This window comes from Hemitrygon akajei, chromosome 31, assembly GCF_048418815.1.
Source record: "Hemitrygon akajei chromosome 31, sHemAka1.3, whole genome shotgun sequence".
NCBI classification, from domain to species: Eukaryota; Metazoa; Chordata; class Chondrichthyes; order Myliobatiformes; family Dasyatidae; genus Hemitrygon; species Hemitrygon akajei.
In genome coordinates, this window is record NC_133154.1 from 39,244,286 (window position 1) to 39,265,800 (window position 21,515).

The 21,515-nt window shown below is 44.7% G+C and overlaps 1 protein-coding gene across 3 annotated transcripts in view; it reads right to left on the minus strand.

Annotated features, from left to right (window-relative positions):
- Nucleotides 1-21,515, minus strand: part of LOC140719245 (ras-related C3 botulinum toxin substrate 1-like) — a 53,169-nt gene that overhangs the window by 13,920 nt on the left and 17,734 nt on the right. For all 3 annotated transcript variants that reach the window (XM_073033721.1, XM_073033719.1, XM_073033720.1), the window contains exons 2-4: nt 9,224-9,295; nt 6,889-7,006; nt 4,398-4,460 (exon numbers count right to left, since the gene is read on the minus strand). In XM_073033721.1, the coding sequence (XP_072889822.1) occupies nt 4,398-4,460; nt 6,889-7,006; nt 9,224-9,295 (253 nt within the window). The remainder of the gene's footprint in view (nt 1-4,397; nt 4,461-6,888; nt 7,007-9,223; nt 9,296-21,515) is intronic.

The following is a 21,515-nucleotide window of genomic DNA, read 5'->3' on the forward strand; positions in this document are numbered from 1 at the left end:
CGCTGCAACGGCCCTACGAGGGGCCGTTTATGGTGATCAGGAACAACGGGTCCACGTTCATGCTGGACGTTGGGGGGAGAGAGGAGGTTTTCACGGTGGACCGACTCAAACCGGCCCATGTGGACTTGGCGCAACCGGTCGAGTTCCCGGCACCGCGGCGCAGGGGCCGTCCTCCCAAACAGGGTCCGACCCAGACTGTGGACATTGGGCATTGGGGGGTGTATCGCCGGTTCTGGGGGGGGGGGGGTTATGTGGCGACCCACTTCCTAGCGCACTCGAACCGGCTCACAAATAGCCAGTGCGCCGGCACAAAGGCCAGTCCCAAAAGGGCGCCAGGTCACTAACAAAGGGAAAAGCCCGCACGGGACTGTGAGTACGTGCCCCCTACAGCATCCGCGCGCGGGACAGGACTGTGAATACGTGCCCCCTACAGCATCTGCGCGCGGGACAGGACTGTGAGTACGTGCCCCCTACAGCATCCGCGCGCGGGACAGGACTGTGAGTACGTGCCCCCTACAGCATCTGCGCGCGGGACAGGACTGTGAGTACGTGCCCCCTACAGCATCCGCGCGCGGGACAGGACTGTGAGTACGTGCCCCCTACAGCATCTGCGCGCGGGACAGGACTGTGAGTACGTGCCCCCTACAGCATCCGCGCGCGGGACAGGACTGTGAGTACGTCCCCCTTACAGCATCTGCGCGCGGGACAGGACTGTGAGTACGTGCCCCCTACAGCATCCGCGCGTGGGACAGGACTGTGAGTACGTGCCCCCTACAGCATCCGCACATGGGACGGGACTGTGAATACGTGACCCCTACAGCATCCGCGCGCAGGACAGGACTGTGAATACGTGCCCCCTACAGCATCCGCGCGCGGGACAAGACTGTGAGTACGTGCCCCCTACAGCATCCACGCGCGGGACAGGACTGTGAGTACGTGCCCCCTACAGCATCCGCACGCGGGACAGGACTGTGAGTACGTGCCCCCTACAGCATCCGCGCGCGGGACAGGACTGTGAGTACGTGCCCCCTACAGCATCCGCGCGCGGGACGGGACTGTGAATATGTGCCCCCTACAGCATCCGCGTGCGGGACAGGACTGTGAATACGTGCCCCCTACAGCATCCGCGCACGGGACAGGACTGTGAATACGTGCTCCCTACAGCATCCGCACCCGGGGAGGGCGGGATCAGGGAGGCTTTAAAGCGAGGCCGCGAAGTTCGAATAAAATCTTCTTTAACTGCAGTTTACTGACTCCGTGTCGTTATTTCAGCGCTGCGTGTAGCACACCGCTACAGGATGTCCATTTAGAACATAAACCATAGGACATAGAAATCTACAGCACGTTACAGGCCCTTTGGCCCACAATGTTCTGCCGACCATATAATCTACTGTAGAAACTGCTTAGAATTTCCCTACCATTTAGCCCTCTATTTTTCTCACTTCAGGTACCTATCTAAGAGTCTCTTAAAAGATCCTGTTGTATTCGCCTCCACCACCGTCACCAGCAGTGCATTTCATGCACTCACCACTCTCTGTGTGAAAAACTTATCTCTCACGTTTCCCCCCCCCCCCCCCCCCCCGTACCTACTTCTAAGCACCTTAAAACTATGCCCCCTCGTGTGTAAGCATTTCAGCCCTGGGAAAAAGCCTCTGACTATCCACACGATCAATGCCTCTCATCATCTCTATCAGGTCACCTCTCATCCTTTGTCGCTCCAAGGAGAAAAGTCCAAGTTCACTCAACCTATTCTATTAAGGCACGCTTTCCAATCCAGGCAACATCCTTGTAAATCTCCTCTTCAGAACAGAGATGAGAGAAAATATCTTTAGCCAGAGGGTGGAGTATCTGTGGAATCAATTTCAACAGTCAGCCATGCAAGCCAAGTCATTGGGTATATTTAAAGTGGTGGTTGATAGGTTCGTGATTAATCAGGACATCAACAGTCATGGGGAAAGGCAGGAGAATGGGATTGAGAGGGATAATAAATCAGGCTTGATGGAAAGGCGGAGGAGACTTGATGGGCCGAATGGCCTAAGTCTGATCCTTTGTCTTATGGTCATATGGTCTTATGGAGAATGGCCGGACTGGTTCAAGCTGACAGGAAGGTAACAGTAACTCAAATAATCACTCATTACAGCTGTGGTGTGCAGAAGAGCATCGCTGAACCCACAACACATTGAACCTTGAAGTGGATGGGCTACAGCGGCAGAAGACCCTGAACATACACTCAGAGGTCTCTTTATTAAGTGCCTCCTGTGTACATCAACAACACTTTCTTGCTTCAGCTCAATATTCCTTGATTTCTTTGATGTCCAACACTCCACTGAACTTTGCTTGAATAATCAACTGGGCAAGTAGAGAATACCAAAGAGTCACTACGTCTGGGTGAAGGAATATCTCCTCACCTCTGTCCTGAGTGACTGAATCCTTTATTTTGTGACTATGTTCCCTGGTTCAAGACAATCTAGCCTGACCAAACACCCAGCTGCATATCTCTCCTAGTAAACCCTCAGAAACTTGTGCACTGTGAAGAAACTATCTGTGTATAAGATGATGAGAGGCACAGATGGAGCTGACAGCCAGAGCCTTTTTCCTGGGGCAGCAATGGCTGATACAGAGGACGTCCTTTTAAGCTGAGTGGAAGAAAGTTTTGGGGAGGTGTCAGAGGGTGTGGCAAGTGCCAGTACCGGCGATGCTGATACATGAAGACATCTTAGAGAGGCACATGAATGAAATAAAAATGGAGGGTTATGTGCTGCAACTCTACAAATCTCTGGTGAGACCGCACTTAGAGTATTGTGTTCAATTCTGGTCACCTCATTATAGGAAGGATGTGGAAGCTATGGAGAGGGTGCAGAGGAGATTTACCAGGATTGGTAAATGTTGCCTGGACTGGAGAACAAGTCATATGAAGCAAGGTTAGCAGAGCTGGGACTTTTCTCTTTGGAGCCTAGAAGAATGAGAGGGGACTTGATAGAGGTCTACAAGATTATGAGAGGCATAGATAGGGTGGATAGTCAGTACCTGTTCCCCAGGGCACCAGTAGCAAACACCAGAGGGCATATGTACAAAATTAAGGGAGGGAAGTTTAAGGGAGACATCAGGGGTAAGTTTTTTACACAGAGGGTTGTGAGTGACTTTCCACGGATGGTGGTGGAGGCTAAAACAGGGGTATTTAAGAGCCTCTTGGACAGGCACATGGATGAAAGAAAAATGGAGGGTTATGGGGTAGTGTGGGTTTAGTACTTTTTTAAGGATTATATGGGTCGGCACAACATGGAGGGCTGAAGGGCCTGTACTGTGCTGTAGTGTTCTATGGTTCTATGCTGTGTAGGAGGAAAGGGTTAGATTGATGGTAGAGTAGGTTAAAGGTCAGCATAGCATCATAGCTGAAGGGCCCGTATCATGTTCTTTGAAGCTAAAATAGTATAGGGATAGTCTGCTATTTCTCATAGAAAATTACAGCACAGTACAGGCACTTCGGCCCACAATGTTGTACTGACCTTTTAACTTATTCTAAGGTCAATCTAACCCTTCCCTCCCACATAGCCATCCACTTTTCTATCATCAGCATGTCTAATATCTTTAATGTATCTGCCTCTAACACCACCCTTGGCAGGGTGTTACATGCACCCAAGTGGAAAAATGTTCCTCTGACATCCCCTGTATACTTACCTACAATCACCATGAAATGATGCCTCTTCGTACTAGCCATTTCTGCCCTGGAAAGAGAAAGTCTCAGGCTATCCACTCCATCTACTTTTCTTATCATCCTGTAGGCCTCAATCAAACCACCTGTCATCCTCCTTCACTCTAAAGAGAAAAATCTTAGCTTGCTCTATCTGTCTTCTTAAGATATGCTCTCCTGTCCAGACAACATCCTGTAAGCCTCCTCTGCACCCTCTCTAAAGCTTCTACATCACTACTCATCTCATTCGACAAAACCACTACACCAGGAATCAGACTCCCTGGATAGGCTTCTTTTGGCAATGTTTAGTGCTAAATATTCCAGTTAAAGCCTCAACCAAAGCTGTAGCTAATTCCAGTGAGACATGGAGTCATAGAAAACTACAGCACTAGACAGGCCCTTTGGCCCATCTAGTTCATGGTGAATCATTTAAACTGCCTATTCCCATCGACCTACACCTGGACCATATCACTCCCATCCATGTACCTATCCACATTTCTCTTAAACATCAAAATCAGAACTGTAGCCACAACTTGCACTGGCAGATCATTCCACACTCTCACCTCCCTCTGAGTGAAGAAGTTTTCCCTCATGTTTCCCTGAAACATTTCACTTTTCACCCTTCACCCCTTGTGGTGTTATTCTGGATTTCCAATATCTTGTGTTCATAATTTTTCCCTCACCTTTACACAATCCCAATACTCACCTTTGGATGGACATTGATGAAAGAAGGAGGACTAACCAGGGAAAAACAGATTACAAACACATCCTGAAAAAGAGAAGAATGGATAGAGAGACAAGGTGATGAAGAATCTAGTTATCCAGCAAACACTTCTTCCCCTCTTACTCCTTCTCTTCTCCTCTCCTCCTTCTGGTGACCCTCTTCCTTCCCTTTCTCCCATGGTCCACTCTTCTCTCCTATCAGGTTCCTTCTTCTTCATCCTTCACCTTTTCTACCTATCAAGTCCCAGTTTCTCATTTTATCCCTCCTCCCCACTCAACCCTCTCACCTGGTCTCACCTACAGTGCCTATAAAATTAATTATTCTCCCCCCCCCCCCTTGGAAGTTTTCATGTTTTATTGTTTTACAACATTGAATCACAGTGGATTTAATTTGACTGTTTAGACACTGATCAACAGAAAACTACTCTTTCATGTCAAACTGAAAACAGATCTCTTCAAAGAGACCTAAATTAATTACAAATACAATGCACAAAATAATTGATTGCATAAGTATTCACTCCCTTTTAATATGACACACCAAATCATCACTGGTGCAGCCAATTGGTTTTAGAAGTCACATAATTAGTTAAAAGGAGATCTGCTTTTGGAGGCTTGTATACAGTCACAGTGTTTCGATTGATTGTAGTAAAAATACACCTGTATATGGAAGGTCCAGCTGCTGGTGAGTCAGTATCCTGGCAAAAACTACACCATGAAGACAAAAGAACACTCCAAACAACTCTGTGAAAAGGTTATTGAAAAGCACAAGTCAGGAGATGGATACAAGAAAATTTCCAAGTCACTGAATATCTCTTTGAGTTAAGTCAATCATCAAGAAATTGAAAGAATATGGCACATCTGTAAATCTGCATGGAGCAGGCTGTCCTCAAAAACTGAGTGACCATGCAAGAAGGAGACTAGTGAGGGAGGCCATCAAGAGACCTATGACAACTCTGGAGGAGCTACAAGCCTCAGTGGCTGAGATGGGAGAGACTACGCGTCCAACAACTGTTGCCTGGGTGCTTCACCAGTTGCAGCTTTATGGGAGAGTGACAAAGAGAAAGCCTCTATTGAAAAACTCACATGAAATCTCAGCTGGAGTTTGCTGGGAGGTAAGTGGGAGATTCTGAAGTCAACTGGAAGAAAGTTCTATGGTCTGATAAAATGAAAATTGAGCTTTTTGGCTATCAGAAAAAAATACTATGTTTGGTGTAATCCAAACTCAGCACATCGTCAAAAACACACCATTCCAACCGTGAAACATGGTGGTGGGTGCATCACGCTGTGGGGATGCTTCACTGCAGCAGGCCCTGGAAGGCTTGTGAAGGTAGAGGGTAAAGTGAATGCAGCAAAATACAGGGAAATCCTGGAGGAAAACCTGACACAGTCTGCAAGAGAACTGTGCCTTCGGAGAAGATTTGTTTTCCAGTGAGACAATAACCCCAAGCATAAAGCCAAAGCTGCACAGGAATAGCCTAAAAACAACAATGTTAATGTCCTGGGGTGGCCAAGTCAGAGTAGAGGCCACAATTCAATTGAGAATTTGTGGCTGGACTTGAAAAGGGCTGTTCACTCACGATCCCCATGTAACCTGACAGAGCTTGAGCAGTTTTGTAAAGAAGAATGGTGAAAAATTGCAGTGTCCAGATGTGCAAAGCTGATAGAGGCCTATCCACACAGACTCAAGGCTGTAATTGCTGCCAAAGGTGCATCTACTAAATACTGACTTGAAGGGGGTGGATATTTATGCAATCAATTGTCTTGTGTTTTATATTTGTAATTAATTTAGATCACCTTGTAGAGATCTGTTTTCACTTTGACATGAAAGTTTTTTTTTCTTAATCAGTATCAACAAAGCCAAATTAAATCATCTGTGATTCAATATTGTAAAACGATAAAACATAAAAATTTCCAAGATGGGTGAATACTTTTTATAGGCATTGAATCACCTACCAGGTATTTGTTCCCCTCCCTTCATCTTCTTGTTCCAGCTTCTGCCCCCTTCTTTTCCAGTCCTGATCTTAAGACATAGGAGCAGATTTAAGCCATTCAGGCAATTACTGTTCCATCATGGTTAATTTATTATCCATCTCAATTCCCTTACTGTCTCCCCATAACTTTACCAATCAAAAACCTATAAATACAACCGATGAGTTGGCCTCCACAGCCTTCTGTGGCAATGAATTCTGCAGATTCACCACCTCTGGTTAAAAAAAGCTCCTCCTTCTCCTGATGAAGCCTCTTGACCTAAAACGTTGACTGTTTATTCCTCTCCATAGATGCTACCTGACCTGCTGAGTTCCTCTGGCATTTTGTTAGTCTGGATTTCTAGCATCTGCAGAATCTGTTGTGTTTAGGACCCAACAATCGTGCTTTGTCTTTGCCAATCTGATAACTACACAACAATTAATTTACTTTTTGAAAGCTTAAGGAATAGTGAACAAGGGAGAGATTCCCTGTGAAAATCTTCTTACAGTCTGTGGGTAGGAGAGTGGTCGAAGTCTGTCATAGTCTTCCTGACCAGCAGTGTCCCACAAACCGAGGTTCACTGCCTGTCCATCGACAGTGACAGTGGTGGAATAGTTATCGAAGCTGTAAAGGGAAAGACAGAATGGGCATCAGTCAATGTTCAATTATCCAGGGTAATGGAGGAGATGGTCTCCATTCACATTGATAAAACACAGGTAACACAAAAGCCATCAAAAGGAGCCTTAGGTCTCACATCACCAGGTGCAGGAACAGTTATTACCCTTCAGCCCATCGGGTTTGAACCAGTGTGGACTTCTTCCCTCACCACAACACTGAATATAATCTTTAGACTCACTTTCAAGGACTCTACAACTCATGTTCTCGGTTTATTTCTTTATTATTTATTATCAATGCTTGTTTCTTTTTGTATTTATGCAATCTGTTGGTCTTTGTGTGCAGTTTTTCATTGATTCTTTGTGCCTCTTTTTTCTACTGTGAATGCCCGCAAGAAAATGAATCTCAGGTAGTATTTGGTGGCCTAAACAAATTTTGATAATAAAATATACCTTGAACTTTGAAAAGGATACAAATGCACTGCATAGTAATTACCTGATTCCTGAGAAAGGGTCCTAGCCTGAAACGTTGGCACTTAATTCCTATTTGTAGATGCTGCCTGACCTGCTGAGTTCCTCCAGTAATTCGTGTGTATTACGGTAACTACCTTATTATTTAATAAAATCCTCAGTCTTGGTTATTTGTTTCAGGGTTATTTCACACTGGTACCTTTCTCCACTTTTACGACATATATTGACTATTATAAAGAAATAATTTTGTTATAAGTATACCTAAATAAATATGAAAAATTCAATCACTGTTCAATTAAGAATTCCTGCACCCCTATAGCATTTCATGGTCTCTAACTGCTTTCACCCTGCAATCAATATTCTCAGTTCATTCACACTGAAATGAATGAAATCTAATTCTAGATGTAATCTTACTGTAGTTAAAATCTAAAAAATTATTCCATTCCCTCAGGCAGTTAATGTGATTAACCATTCTAATTAGCCACTCCACCCCTATTACCTCAATAACAGCACAGCACAGTGACCACTTTAAACCACTGTTTATAATGATGTTTACATTGCAAATACATGTTGGTATTATGTACAGTATTTATACACATTTTATTCCACATCTGTCCTTTAACCTGTTTGTTTTTATACAATTTATTCTTATAGTTGTTGAAAGTTGTTTTTGATGCACATCATGCCAACACCACAGAAATCCCAAATACATGTAAATGTATGTGGCAGAGAAAGTTGAACCTTGATAATCTTTTTGTTGCCTCTCTCTGTACAGTTAATGTTTTATTTACAGAACTCCTGCTGTAGCTAATGTAATCATGTCCAAATATTCCATTTTCCTACAGTGAAATGATTTCTTTTATGACAGTTAGTGCATTGCCACTCTCTGGTTAGTCTCGTTAACTACTGTATTGTCTGGAAGTTTCCTGGAGATAAGTTTTCAAACCGGGAAATACACTTCATAACAATACAAGGATAATCCTTGGCGGTGGCACGGTAAAGCAGCAGTTAGTGCAATCACACTACTGTGCCAACAATCATTGATCCGAGTTCAATTCCCGCCACTGTCTGGAAGGCATTTATGTTTTCCCTGTGGCTGTGTGCATTTTCTCCGCGTGCTCCAGTTACCTCCTACCCAATGTGCGCAAAACAGAGCAAATCGTGGAAACGATAAAAGTAAATTCAGAACATGAACTGCAGAGTCCACGGAAATGAGACCACAGACACGAGGCCAGCTCAATGCCTCAGCTGGTCCACCAGCCCAGTGGTTGCAAAGGCCATTCCTCAGTGACTCCAGTTACCTAGAATGCCAGATCGCACAGCGTTAATCTGAGGAGTACTCCAATACAGCCGTATCATCTGCAAACCTGTAGGTGGAGCTGGAGCGGAATCTGGCCACGCATTTATGAGTGTACAGGGAGGGGGCCGAGGACGCAATCTTGTGCAGCAGTGTTTAGAATAATCGTGATGAAGGGGTTATTGCCTATCCTTACTGATTGTGAACTGCTGGTCAGAAAGTCAAGGATCCAGTTGCATTAATTCCCAGGTCTGGAGTTTAGTGATAAGATTGATCACTGCTAAAGTCAATAATGAATTTCCCACACTTCTTCATTCCCAGTGGAGCCACGGACATGGAGCGGATTGTGAAGCTAAATATTGGAATGACCACTCATGGAAATTTGATGCCCAAACTAAACATAACTTTCAGCACTGGAAGGAAAATACAAGTGAAAGAGTAGCAGGTGGAGTTACTTACACCGTCGGAATGTACTCCTCCGGGAATTCGTTGGTTGTGTATGTGATGAGGATACAGGTTTTCCCAACAGCCCTGCAAGAGAAAGAGAGAGTCTGACCCATCAGCCATCACATGGAAGAATAGGGAGCCTCAACAGGGCTCAGAGGGAGGACAGTTGGAGCAAGACTCTGAATTGGAAGGAAATTAATCCTCCCACTGTATTTCATTGGTTTTCTCAAACTATGTTATGTTTAAATTTAGAAAAAAATAGAAGTGGTGTATTCGACACTTCTATTAAATTTGAAAAGATATGGAGACCATTTATTCAATATTTTCATATGATGTAATATGGCCCTGTTCCAAGCTTATTTGATTTTCCAGCTTTAATCTTATTTATGTTGAGAGGATCGGAGTTGACGACACTGATGATTATGTATTCTTGTGAGATATTATAAACAGCCCTTTTTTTTCTTTTTCTAGTTTTTTTTTTCTTTTTTATTAGATTAGTAGTTTAGCTAATTTTGCAAACTTTTTTTTCTCTTTTTTTTCTTTTTTTTATACCATATATTATGAAATACCTAGATTTACCTTGTTCATACATATACTGTATGGTTCATGTTTTGGGAAAACTCATTTATACTGTAATCATTGCTTATGTATTCTTTCATGTGCAATGGGAATTTGTATGTTTGTAATCCCTTTATTAATATATCAATTGTATTTTGTTCATATTATTAATATTAATAAAAAGATTGAAAGAGTTGGAGCAAGACTCATGGCAACTATTGCCAAAGTTGGGTCTTTTTGTCTCATCTCCCACCTCCTCCTCACCCTCAATTGGTACAGAAACTTTTGTTTCAGACTGGTAAAATGCTCCCAGCAGATCCTCAGGAGCTTCCATCAAACTGGACCACTCTCTCTACATCTCCATCTCCATCCATCTCTCTCTCTCTCTCTATCCATTTCTCTCTCCTTCTATCTATCTACCCATCTCTCTATCTATCTATCTGGACACTCAAGGAAAGGTTGGAGGAGGTGTGAGCTCCTAGGAGTGGACATTACCAATAGCCTTTCCAGGTCCAACCACACTGATGTCACGGCTGAAAAAGCTCACTAATGTCTCTACTTCCTCAGGAAACTAAAGAAATTTGTAAGGTCTCTGTCAAACCTGATCAACTTTTATTGATGTACCACAGAAAGCATTCTGTCCAGATATATAATGGCTTGGCATGGTAACTGCTCTGACCGTGACTGCAAGGAACTGATTAGTATTCAGATTAATAGTTCAGCATGGACTAGATGGACAGAAGAGCCTGTTTCTACGCTGTAGTGTTCTATGAGTCTATGACTCTAAGGGAAAATTCCTTTCTATGTCCACTCTACCTAGACCTTTCAACATTCGACAGGTTTCAATGAGATCCACCCCTCATTGTTCTAAACTACATCAAGTACCGAATCGGATATTATTATCATTGTCATATATGATGTGAAATTTCCAACAACAGTACAGTGTTGCTTGCTGCTTAAGGATCTTATATGTTTCAATCAAAGTAGGTCTTATTCTTCTAAATTGCAAAGAATACAAGTCCAACAATTCTAAGCTCTACAATAGGACATCAAAGAAATTAGCCTATTGCTTTGGGTGCAAAACTCTTCATTACTAGAGCGTCCATTTTAAATATGTGGACCAAGATGGCACCAATTTACAATGCTCCCTCGGTCAACACCTTCCAGTTAGCTCAAAAAATGTCTACTTTACTTCTTTTACATCTATTTTTCACCTTAAATGTGTTTCTGGGACTGCTAGAGCTTGCGATTTACAGAATGGAGATCCTTACGGCGATCCACCTCTTTGCTGCCTCTGAGAAGATTCTGGAAAGTGAGTGTGTACTCAGACGGCCTCAATGCCTCCATTTAGCCAGTTAAAGCATCGAGGAAAATTGAGACATTGAGGCAAATGCAGAAGGCGAGTGAAAGTTCAGTGCCGACTGCCTTCATTTGATCGCTGCTGAAGAAGGAATCTGTGAGCGTCTATCGCTGTGTAACAGGCAGGTAGGCCCCTGCATTCGTGTGGCGTCTCTCTTTCGATGATGAAGGAAGATGTGTCTGTGGGTTAGCGTTTGTAGATTGGATTGCTGTGTTTATGGACTGTGGAATTTTCAGACTTAAGGTTTTTATATCCTGTGTTTTTCACCTGTTCCTTTCTGTTTTGTTGTGTAAGGAGAGGAGTTTGGAGGTTGATTCCTTGTTGTGTTCTGTTAGTTTTTTTTTGTGCGGGGGATGGGGATTTTTCTTGCATTTACTAAGGAGACAGACACAGGTTCTATAAAAGTGACGTAAAGCAACAATGAGCTCCTGGACCCTCTACAGATTACAGAGGAGGAGGTGTTTGCTGTCTTGAGGCAAATTAGGGTGGATAAATCCCCACACCTGACAAATACCTACACCTACGGGAGGCAAGTGCAGGAAATGCAGGGGCCCTAGCAGAAATATTTCAATCATCCTTAGTGACTGGAGGACTGGAGAATAGTTGATGCTGTTCCGCATTTTAAAAAGGCTCTAAAAATAAACCAGGAAATTATAGAACAATGAGCTTAACATCAGCAGCGGGAAAGTTATTGGAAGGTGTTCTAAGGGACCAGATATATGAGCATTTGGATAGACATGAACTGATTCAGGACTGAGTCACAGAGTCATAGAAAAGTACATCACAGAAACAGGCCCTTCAGCCCATCTAGTCTATGCGGAACCATTTAAACTGCCTACTCCCATCGACCTGCACCGAACCATACCCCTTCCATCCATCTATTTATCCAAACTTCTCTTAAATGTTGAAATTGAGCTTGCATGCACCACTTGTGCTGGCTGCTCATTTCACAATACTGACTGTCTTTAATAGTAGGCATTTTAAATGGTTCAGCATGGAATAAATGGGCCAAAGGGCATGTTTCTGTGCTTTTCTATGACTCTAATGCAAATATCCAATGCGCCTCCTAACTGCTCGGTGTACCTACCCACCAATGGTTTGTAATTCATGTCCTAGTCCACCTCTAACCCTTTGCACTTTACATTTGCTCTCCATTTGGACAATAGATCCTCCTTGAAAAAGTGCATTACATCAAACATTTCTGCAATAAACTCTGTTCACCGGAATTTTGGCTATTCAATCAAACTAGCTACACTCAATGGTCTCTGAATCAGGTACACCTGTAACTCCGCTTGTTATACAACTATCTAATCAGCCAATCGTGTGGCAACAACTCAATGCATAAAAGTATTCAGACATGGTCAAGAGGTTCAGATGTTGTTCAGATCAGACATCAGAATGGGAAGAAATGTGATTTAACTGACTTTAACCGTCGAATGGTTGTTGGTGTCGTTTCAGTATCTCAGAAACTGCTGATTTCATGGGATTTTCATGCACAACAGCCTCTATTATTTATAGAGAATAGTGTGAGACACAAAAACCACCTAGTGAGCAGCAGATCTGTGGACAAAAATGCCTTGTTAATGAGAGAGGTCAGAGGAGAATGGCCAGACTGCTTCAAACTGAGAGGAAGGCAACAGGAACTCAAATAACCACACGTTACAACAGTGGTGTGGAGAAGAGCATCTCTGAATGCACAACACGTTGAACGTAGAAGAAAAAAAGCAGAAGACCATGAACATACACTCAGTGGCCAATTTATTAGGTGCATCCATAGAACTGCTCATTAATGCAAATATCTAATCAGCCAATCATGCAGCCAGTGATGACACAGTCTGGAGATTCCGTTCCTGTTCAGGGCAAATATCAGAAGAAGGAAGAAATGTGATCTAAGTGACCTTTGACTGTGGAATGATTGCTGGTGCTAGATGGGGTGGTTTGAGTATCTCAGATATTGCTGATCTCCTGGGACTTTCAATACACAACAGTCTCTAGAGTTTACAGAGAATGGTGCAAAAAAAATCTAGTGAGCAGCAGTTATGTGAGCATAAATGCTTGTTACTGAGAGAGGTAAGAGGAGAATGGCCAAACACCATAGACATATTCAGTGCCCATTTCATTAGGTACAGGAAGCACCTAATAAAACAGCCACTTGTCACCCAGTCCAAATATTGTCATTGCAAAATGTCCTTACAGCTTTTTAATGCCAGCAACAAAGCGGTTAGCATGATATTATTACAGCTCAGGGCATTCCGGAGTTCTGAGTTCAATTCTGTAAGGAATCTCTGAACATCCTCCCTGTGGAATGCAGGGGTTTCCCCCGGATCCTCCAGTTTTCTCCCACACTCCAAAGATGTACCAGCTAGGTTAATAGTTCATCGTAAATTGTCCCGTGATTAGGTCAGGGTCAATCAGGGTCGAGGGTTGTGGGGCAGCATGGCTCAAAGGGACAGAATGGCCCACTCCATGCTGTATTGTTCAGGAAATAAAATAAAATAAACTAGAATACCTTTTACTCTCCCAGGTCATTAATACAACAGCAAGGAATCAAATGGCAAGAGCTGGTACCTGAAGCAGTTTAAAATAAAGCTCTTTATTCCAACTCTGTCTGCTCAGTGATAACCATCGCCAGTACATATTCATCACCATCATTATGTGTCATGTTGTATGATGTAGGCGATCATGGTCTTTTAACCCTGATTGTTCTTGGCAAATTTTCTACAGAAGTGGTTTGCCATTGCCTTCCTCGAGGCAGTTTCTTTACAAGACAGGTGACCACAGCCATTATCAATTCTCTTCAGAGATTGTCTGCCTGGTGTCAGTCGTTGCAGAACCAGGACATCACCTGGCTGTGCAGGTGATGCCTCCCTCCCAGATGCACTGAATAACTTCTACACTCATTTTGAGGTGGAAAATGACGTGGCGGCGAGGAAGTTCACCCCTCTGACAAATGACCAGGTGCTGTGTCTCTCCGTGGCCGATGTGAGAAGAACCCTGTGCGGGGTCAACCCATGGAAGGCTGCTGGACCAGACAATATTCCTGGTAGAGTGCTCAGAGGATGTGCAGACCAGCTAGCAGATGTTCTCACTGACATCTTCAACATTTCCCTGAGCAGCGCCACCGTTCCAATGTGCTTCAAGGCCGCCACCATCGTCCCCGTGCCGAAGAAGTCTTCAGTGTCCTGCCTAAATGACTACCGTCCCGTTGCACTTACATCCATCATCATGAAGTGTTTCGAGAGGCTCGTCATGAGGCATATCAAGACCCTGCTGCCCCCCTCACTGGACCCCCTGCAGTTCGCGTACTGTCTCAACCGTTCAACAGACAAGTTCATTGCCATCACCCTCCACCTGGACTAAAAAGACACGTACGTTTAAATGCTGTTCATAGACTTCAGTTCAGCATTCGACACAATCATCCCTCAGAAACTGATTGGAAAGCTGAGCCTACTGGGCCTGAACACCTCCCTCTGTAACTGAATCCTAGACTTCCTGACTGGGAGACCTCAGTCAGTCCGGATCGGGAGCAGCATCTCCAACACCATCACACTGAGCACGGGGGCTCCCCAGGGTTGCGTGCTCAGTCCACTGCTGTTCACTCTGCTGACCCACGACTGTGCTGCAACACACAGCTCGAACCATATCATCAAGTTCGCTGATGACACGACCGTGGTGGGTCTCATCAGCAAGAACGACGAGTCAGCTTACAGAGAGGAGGTGCAGTGGCTAACGGACTGGTGCAGAGCCAACAACCTGTCTCTTAATGTGAACAAAACAAAAGAGATGGTTGTTGACTTCAGGAGGGCACAGAGTGACCATTCCCTGCTGAACATCGACGGCTCCTCGGTAGAGATCGTAAAGAGTACCAAATTTCTTGGTGTTCTCCTAGCGGAGAATCTCACCTGGTCCCTCAACACCAGCTCCACAGCAAAGAAAGCCCAGCAGCGTCTCTACTTTCTGCAAAGGCTGAGGAAAGTCCATCTCCCACCCCCCATCCTCATCACATTCTACAGGGGTTGTATTGAGAGCATCCTGAGCAGCTGCATCACTGCCTGGTTCGGAAATTGCACCATCTCGGATCGCAAGACCCTGCAGCGGATAGTGAGGTCAGCTGAGAAGATCATCGGGGTCTCTCTTCCCGCCATCACGGACATTTACACTACACGCTGCATCCGCAAAGGAAACAGCATTATGAAGGACCCCATGCACCCCTCATACAATCTCTTCTCTCTCCTGCCGTCTGGGAAAAGGCTCCGAAGCACTCGGGCTCTCACGACCAGACTATGTAGCAGTTTCTTCCCCCAAGCTATCAGACTCCTCAATACCTAGAGCCTGGACTGACACCTTACTGCCCTATTGTCTTGTTTATTATTTATTGCAATGCCTGCTCTGTTTTGTGCACTTTATGCAGTCCTGGGTAGGTCTGTAGTCTAGTAAACACAAGGAAATCTGCAGATGCTGGAAATTCAAGCAACACACACAAAATGCTGGTGGAACACAGCAGGCCAGGCAGCATCTATAGGGAGCAGCACTCTCGACATTTCGGGCCGAGACCCTTCATCAGAACTAACTGAAAGGAAAGATAGTAAGAGTTTTGAAAGTAGTGGGGGGAGGGGGAAATGCAAAATGATAGGAGAAGACCGGAGGGGGTGGGGTGAAGCTGAGAGCTGGAAAGGTGATTGGGAAAAGTGATACAGAGCTGGAGAAGGGAAAGGATCATGGGACGGGAGGCCTCGGGAGAAAGAAAGGGGGAGGGGAGCACCAGAGGGAGATGGAGAACAGGCAGAGTGATGGGCAGAAAGAGAGAAAAAAAAGGAGGGGGAAAAAAACTAAATATGTCAGGCATGGGGAAGAAGGGGAGGAGGGGCATTAACGGAAGTTAGAGAAGTCAATGTTCATGCCATCAGGTTGGAGGCTACCCAGCCAGTATATAAGGTGTTGGATTCAAACCTGATTGTGGCTGAGTGTGGCTTCATCTTGACAGTAGAGGAGGCCATGGATTTAATTCCACGTCCCATTCCCATTCTGATATGTCTATCCATGGCCTCCTCTACTGTCAAGATGAAGCCACACTCAGGAACTTCCACCATACTATTAGTGCCTTCCACAGTGAAGACTGATGAAAAATACTTATTCAGTCCTTGTCCCCCATTACTACCTCTCCAACATCGTTTTTGAGCGGTCTGATACCCACTCTCAGCTCCCTTTTATACTTTATGTATCTGAAGGAACTTTGGGTATACTCTAATATTATTGGCTAGCTTACCTTCGCATCCCATCTTTTCCATCTTTATGACTTTTTAGTTGCCTCCTGTTGCTTTTTAAAAGCTTCTCAATTCTCTAACTTCCCACTATTTTTTGCTCCATTACATGCCTCTCTTTGGCTTTTATGTTGGCTTTGACTTCTTTTGTTATCCACGGTTGTGTCATCTTGCCTTTAGAATACTTTTTCAGCATTGGGATGTATATATCCTGTGCCCTCTGAATTGCTTCCAGAAATTCCAGCCATTGCTGCTGTGTCGTCATCCCTGCCGGTGTTCTTTCCCAATCAATTCTGGCCATCTCCCCTCTCATTCCTCTGCTATTCACCTTACTCCGCGGTAATATTGATGCATCAGTCTTTAGCTTCTCCTTCTCAGTTTCAGGGTGATCACTTGCCCCTCCGGTTCTTTTACCTTAGACTCTCCAATCAATTCTGGTTCCTTGCATTACACCCAATCCAGAAGAGCTGATCCGCTAGTGGGCTCAACCATGAGCTGCTCTATAAGGCCATCTCACAGGCTTTCTGGAAATTCCTGCTCTTGGGACCCAGCACCAACCAGATTTTCCCAACCTATCTGCAGATTGCAGTCGCCCATGACTATTGTAACTTTGCTCTTTTGGCAGTCATTTTCTATCTCCTGTTGTAATTTGTAAGCTGCGTCCTTGCTGCTGTTTGCGGGTCTGTATACATCTCCCATCATGGTCTTTTTATCCTTGAACACTAATCTCCCTGCTATAATGTTCTTTCAGCCATGATTCAGTGATGCCTACAATGTCATACATGCCAATTTGTAATTGTGCTACAAGATTATCTACCTTATTCCATATACTGTCCACATTCAGATATAACACCTTCAGTCCTGTATTCACCTTTCTCGATTTTGTTCACCTTTTATGTTATAACTCATCCTGTTGACTGCAACTTTGCCCTATCATCAGCCCCTCCTTGCTCGTAGTGTCACTACTTATTGCCTTCGTTTGTAATCCTGCCAAATTAGTTAACCCCCCCCCCAACAAATCGAGCAAAGCTGCTCACAAGGATTTGGATGCCCTCGGGTTCAGGTGTAACCCATCCTTTTTGTACAGGTCATACCTTTCCCAGAAGAGAGCCCAACGATCCAGAACTCTGAACCAGCCCCTTCCACCAGCATCTGCAGAATCTCTTGTCCAAGTCCATGCTTTCCCAAATTATGGATTAGAAATGGGGAATGGAGACAATTCCATGGGCTTTGGAGGCCACAACAAGAGGGACAAGGACATGAAGACCTGGACTGGAAGAGCTGGGAATCACCAATGATATCAAGTCTTGTTCTGCAGAGAAAGGCCTGTTACACCCACAAAAAGCTTTACTCTCAGGAGAAGGGAATCACATCGAAAAGATGGATATTTTCAGTATTGTAGAAATGTGCAGGAGATGATGACAGAACCCCCACCACCACGTATTTGCTATTTCACATCATCTTGCTCTGGCTGCATACAATTCTCTCTGTTTTAATTTTAACCCGACTGTTCCTTGTGGCATTGCTTTTATTTTGAATGTCTTGCTGTGCTTCAACAGGTTGATGGCCACCTCAAGTTCATATTAAAAATACCTTGTAGCCAATGTTACGCTTTGTAACTTCAAAACATTACTCTAATTCAAAGGAAGACTCGGGAGTCTGGGAACGCGAGTCTGGCTTTGTGTTTACTTTAAGAAGAGTGTGGCCGTATCACATGGTAGGGTGATGATATATGCAATTCACGAATTTTTTACATATGTGTGTGTGTAGGCCTCCGTTAGTCTCGATAAACCATTTGCGCCTTGGAAAGTTTCCAGGGTACAGGCCTGGGCAAGGTTGTATGGGAGACCGGCAGTTGCCCAAGCTGCAAGTCTCCCCTCTCCACGCCACCGATGTTGTCCAAGGGAAGGACATTAGGACCCATACAGCTTGGCACCGGTGTCGTCGCAGAGCAATGTGTGGTTAAGTGCCTTGCTCAAGGACACACATGCTGCCTCAGCAAAGGCGCGAACTAGCGACCTTCAGATCACTCTACGAACGCTTTAACCACTTGGCCACGTGCCAACACCCTTAATTAACCCTTAATTAATTATCTTAAATGAACAAAAATGCTTAATTGAACAATATATATATACACGATTACTCGCATATATCTGAACTATTAAATACACAACAGTTCTCCTCACGACCACATGGTTTTCTCCGGCTGCTCCAGTTTCATCCCAGAGTCCGACGACGTACCAGTTAGTAGGTTAATTAGTCATTGTGATATTGTCCTGTGATTAGACTAAGGTTAAGTTGGGGGCTGTGGCTCATCGGGCGGGAAGGGCCTGTTCCGAGCTGTATCTTTAAAAGAAAGATCTCCACAGTGGCAGTATCTGTCATCAGAGGGCAGACACTTAAGATGAGGGGTAGGATTCAAGTTTAAGGATTAAATTTTATTCATCATGTGAGCATCAAAACACAGAGTGAAATGTGTTGTTTGCATTAACAACCTACACACTTGGGGGTATTTTGGGGGCAGCCTGCAAGTGTCGCCACATACTCAGACACCAACACAGCATGAGCACCGTGCTGGAGAGAACAACACAGAACACAACAGAAGAGAACATACCAAGCAACAACTCAATCACACTGAACCAAACCCCATTCCCCCCTCGACCCAGCCACACACACAGCCCTCCAGCCCCAGCGGGCAGGGGCAGCCCTGTCTTTGGCCTCTGGCCTCCGGCAGACTTGGACTCAGACTCAGGTTCACAGAGTCCCCAGCGGATCCGCAAAGATTTGCAGACTCCAGAATCAGTGAATAGAGGATGTGATATAAGAATGAATTTCAGCCAGAGTGGTTGGAATCTGGAATCACTGCCTGAGGGTGTATTGGAACCAGAGACACCAAGAACATTTCAGAATTAACTGGATTAGAACACAGCACAGGAACGGGGAGAGGCCCTTTGGCCCATGATGAACCAGTTAAGGTGACAATGAAATGCCTAACCCAATCAATCAGTTCTATGACACAATGTCTCCATGCCTTTGTTCTCTGCACTATTCATGTGCCTCACTAACCAGCCTCTTGAACTCCTCTTATCGTATTTGCCTCCATATCTACCCTTGGCAAAGCATTGCAGGGACCTACTACTCTCTGTGTGAAAGAAACAAAAATTCCCCACACATCCCCATGAATTCACACCCTCACCTTAACTGCAGGTCTCTAGTGTAGGACATTTTGATTTGGTGGGGGTTGGCAGATTATTTATTTGTTTATTTATTTATTGAAGGACAACGCAGAATAAGCCCTTCCGGCCCTTTGAGCCGTGCTGCCTGCAATGCCCCGATTTAATCCGAGCCTGATCACAGGATAACTTACAATCACCAATTAACCTACCAAAGGGTACGTGGGAGGAAATCGGAGCACGAGGAGGGAGCCCGCATGCTCACAGGGAAAACATACAGACTCCTTACTGGAAGATCCCTGCTGTCTACTCTACCTTTGGCTCTCATGGCCTTAAAGACCTCTCTCAGGTCTCCCATCAGCTCTCCGGCACTCCAGAGGAAACAACTGAGGTCTGTCCAGTGTCTCCTTGCAGCACGTGCTCTCTAATCCAGGCAGTATCCTGGTGAAACTCTTCCAAAGTGTCCTCATCCTTCCTGTAATGGGGCAAACAGAACTGAATGCAGATGAGCATTTGAATCATCAAGACCTACGGATCAAGGGCTGGTGACTGTGATTAGTGGAGCTGGATACTTGATGACTGGCATGAACAGGATGGGCCAAAGGGCCTGACTCTGAGCTGAACGACAATGACTCACCTATTTCTATGTTTATACAAACAGCTTTCAGAATGCTGAAAGCCTTTCTAGTCATTTCTCTCATTTGATAGTGAAATTAGCCGTAATCTAATTTTCCTACATATCCACTCAGGATGTAAACACAACGGGCCAGTATTCTCTTATAAACAGATCTAGAGGTAGAAACCGATATCCGGGAGATCTCGGAGCTCACAGTTTGAGCAGGGCTATAGAGAAGGGGTTGAGATACAAAAAGCATCCAGTGAGCAGCAGTTCTGTGGGTGAAAATGTCTGTGGGAGAGGTCAGAGAAGAACGGTTCATTGTAAATTGTCCCTTGATTAGATCAGGGTCAATCAGGGTCAAGGGTTGCTGGGGCAGCATGGCTCGAAGGGACAGAATGGCCCACTCCATGCTGTATGTCCTTCCAGCTATTTAATGCCAGCAGCATTAAATTGGGCACCATTGTAACTAAGCGGTTAGCGTGATATTATTACAGCTCAAGGCATTCCGGAGTTCTGAGTTCAATTCTGTAAGGAATCTCTGAACATCCTCCCTGTGGAAAGCATGGGTTTCCCCCGGATCCTCCAGTTTTCTCCCACACTCCAAAGATGTACCAGCTCGGTTAATAGTCCATCGTAAATTGTCCCGTGATTAGGTCAGGGTCAATCAGGGTCGAGGGTTGTGGGGCAGCATGGCTCAAAGGGACAGAATGGCCCACTCCATGCTGTATTGTTCAGGAAATAAAATAAAATAAACTAGAATACCTTTTACTCTCCCAGGTCATTAATACAACAGCAAGGAATCAAATTGCAAGAGCTGGTACCTGAAGCAGTTTAAAATAAAGATCTTTATTCCAACTCTGTCTGCTTGGTGATAACCATCGCCAGTACATATTCATCACCATCATTATGTGTCATGTTGTATGATGTAGGCGATCATGGTCTTTTGACCCTGATTGTTCTTGGCAAATTTTCTACTAAAGTGGTTTGCCATTGACTCCAGCCATTATCAATACTCTTCAGAGATTGTCTGCCTGGGGTCAGTGGTCACATAGCCAGGACTTATGATATGCCCCAACTTCTCATATGACCATCCACCAACATAAGACCATAAGACCATTAGATATAGGAGCAGAATTAGGCCATTTGGCCTTTTGAGTATATTCTGCTATTTCACCATCCTCTGCCTTCTCACTGTATCCCTTTATACACTGACCAATCAAGAATCTATCAACCTCTGCCTTCAATATGCCCAATGACCTGGCCTCCACAGTCACCTCTGGCAACAAATTCTACAGGTTCACCATTCTCTGGTTAAAGAAATTCCTCCTAATCT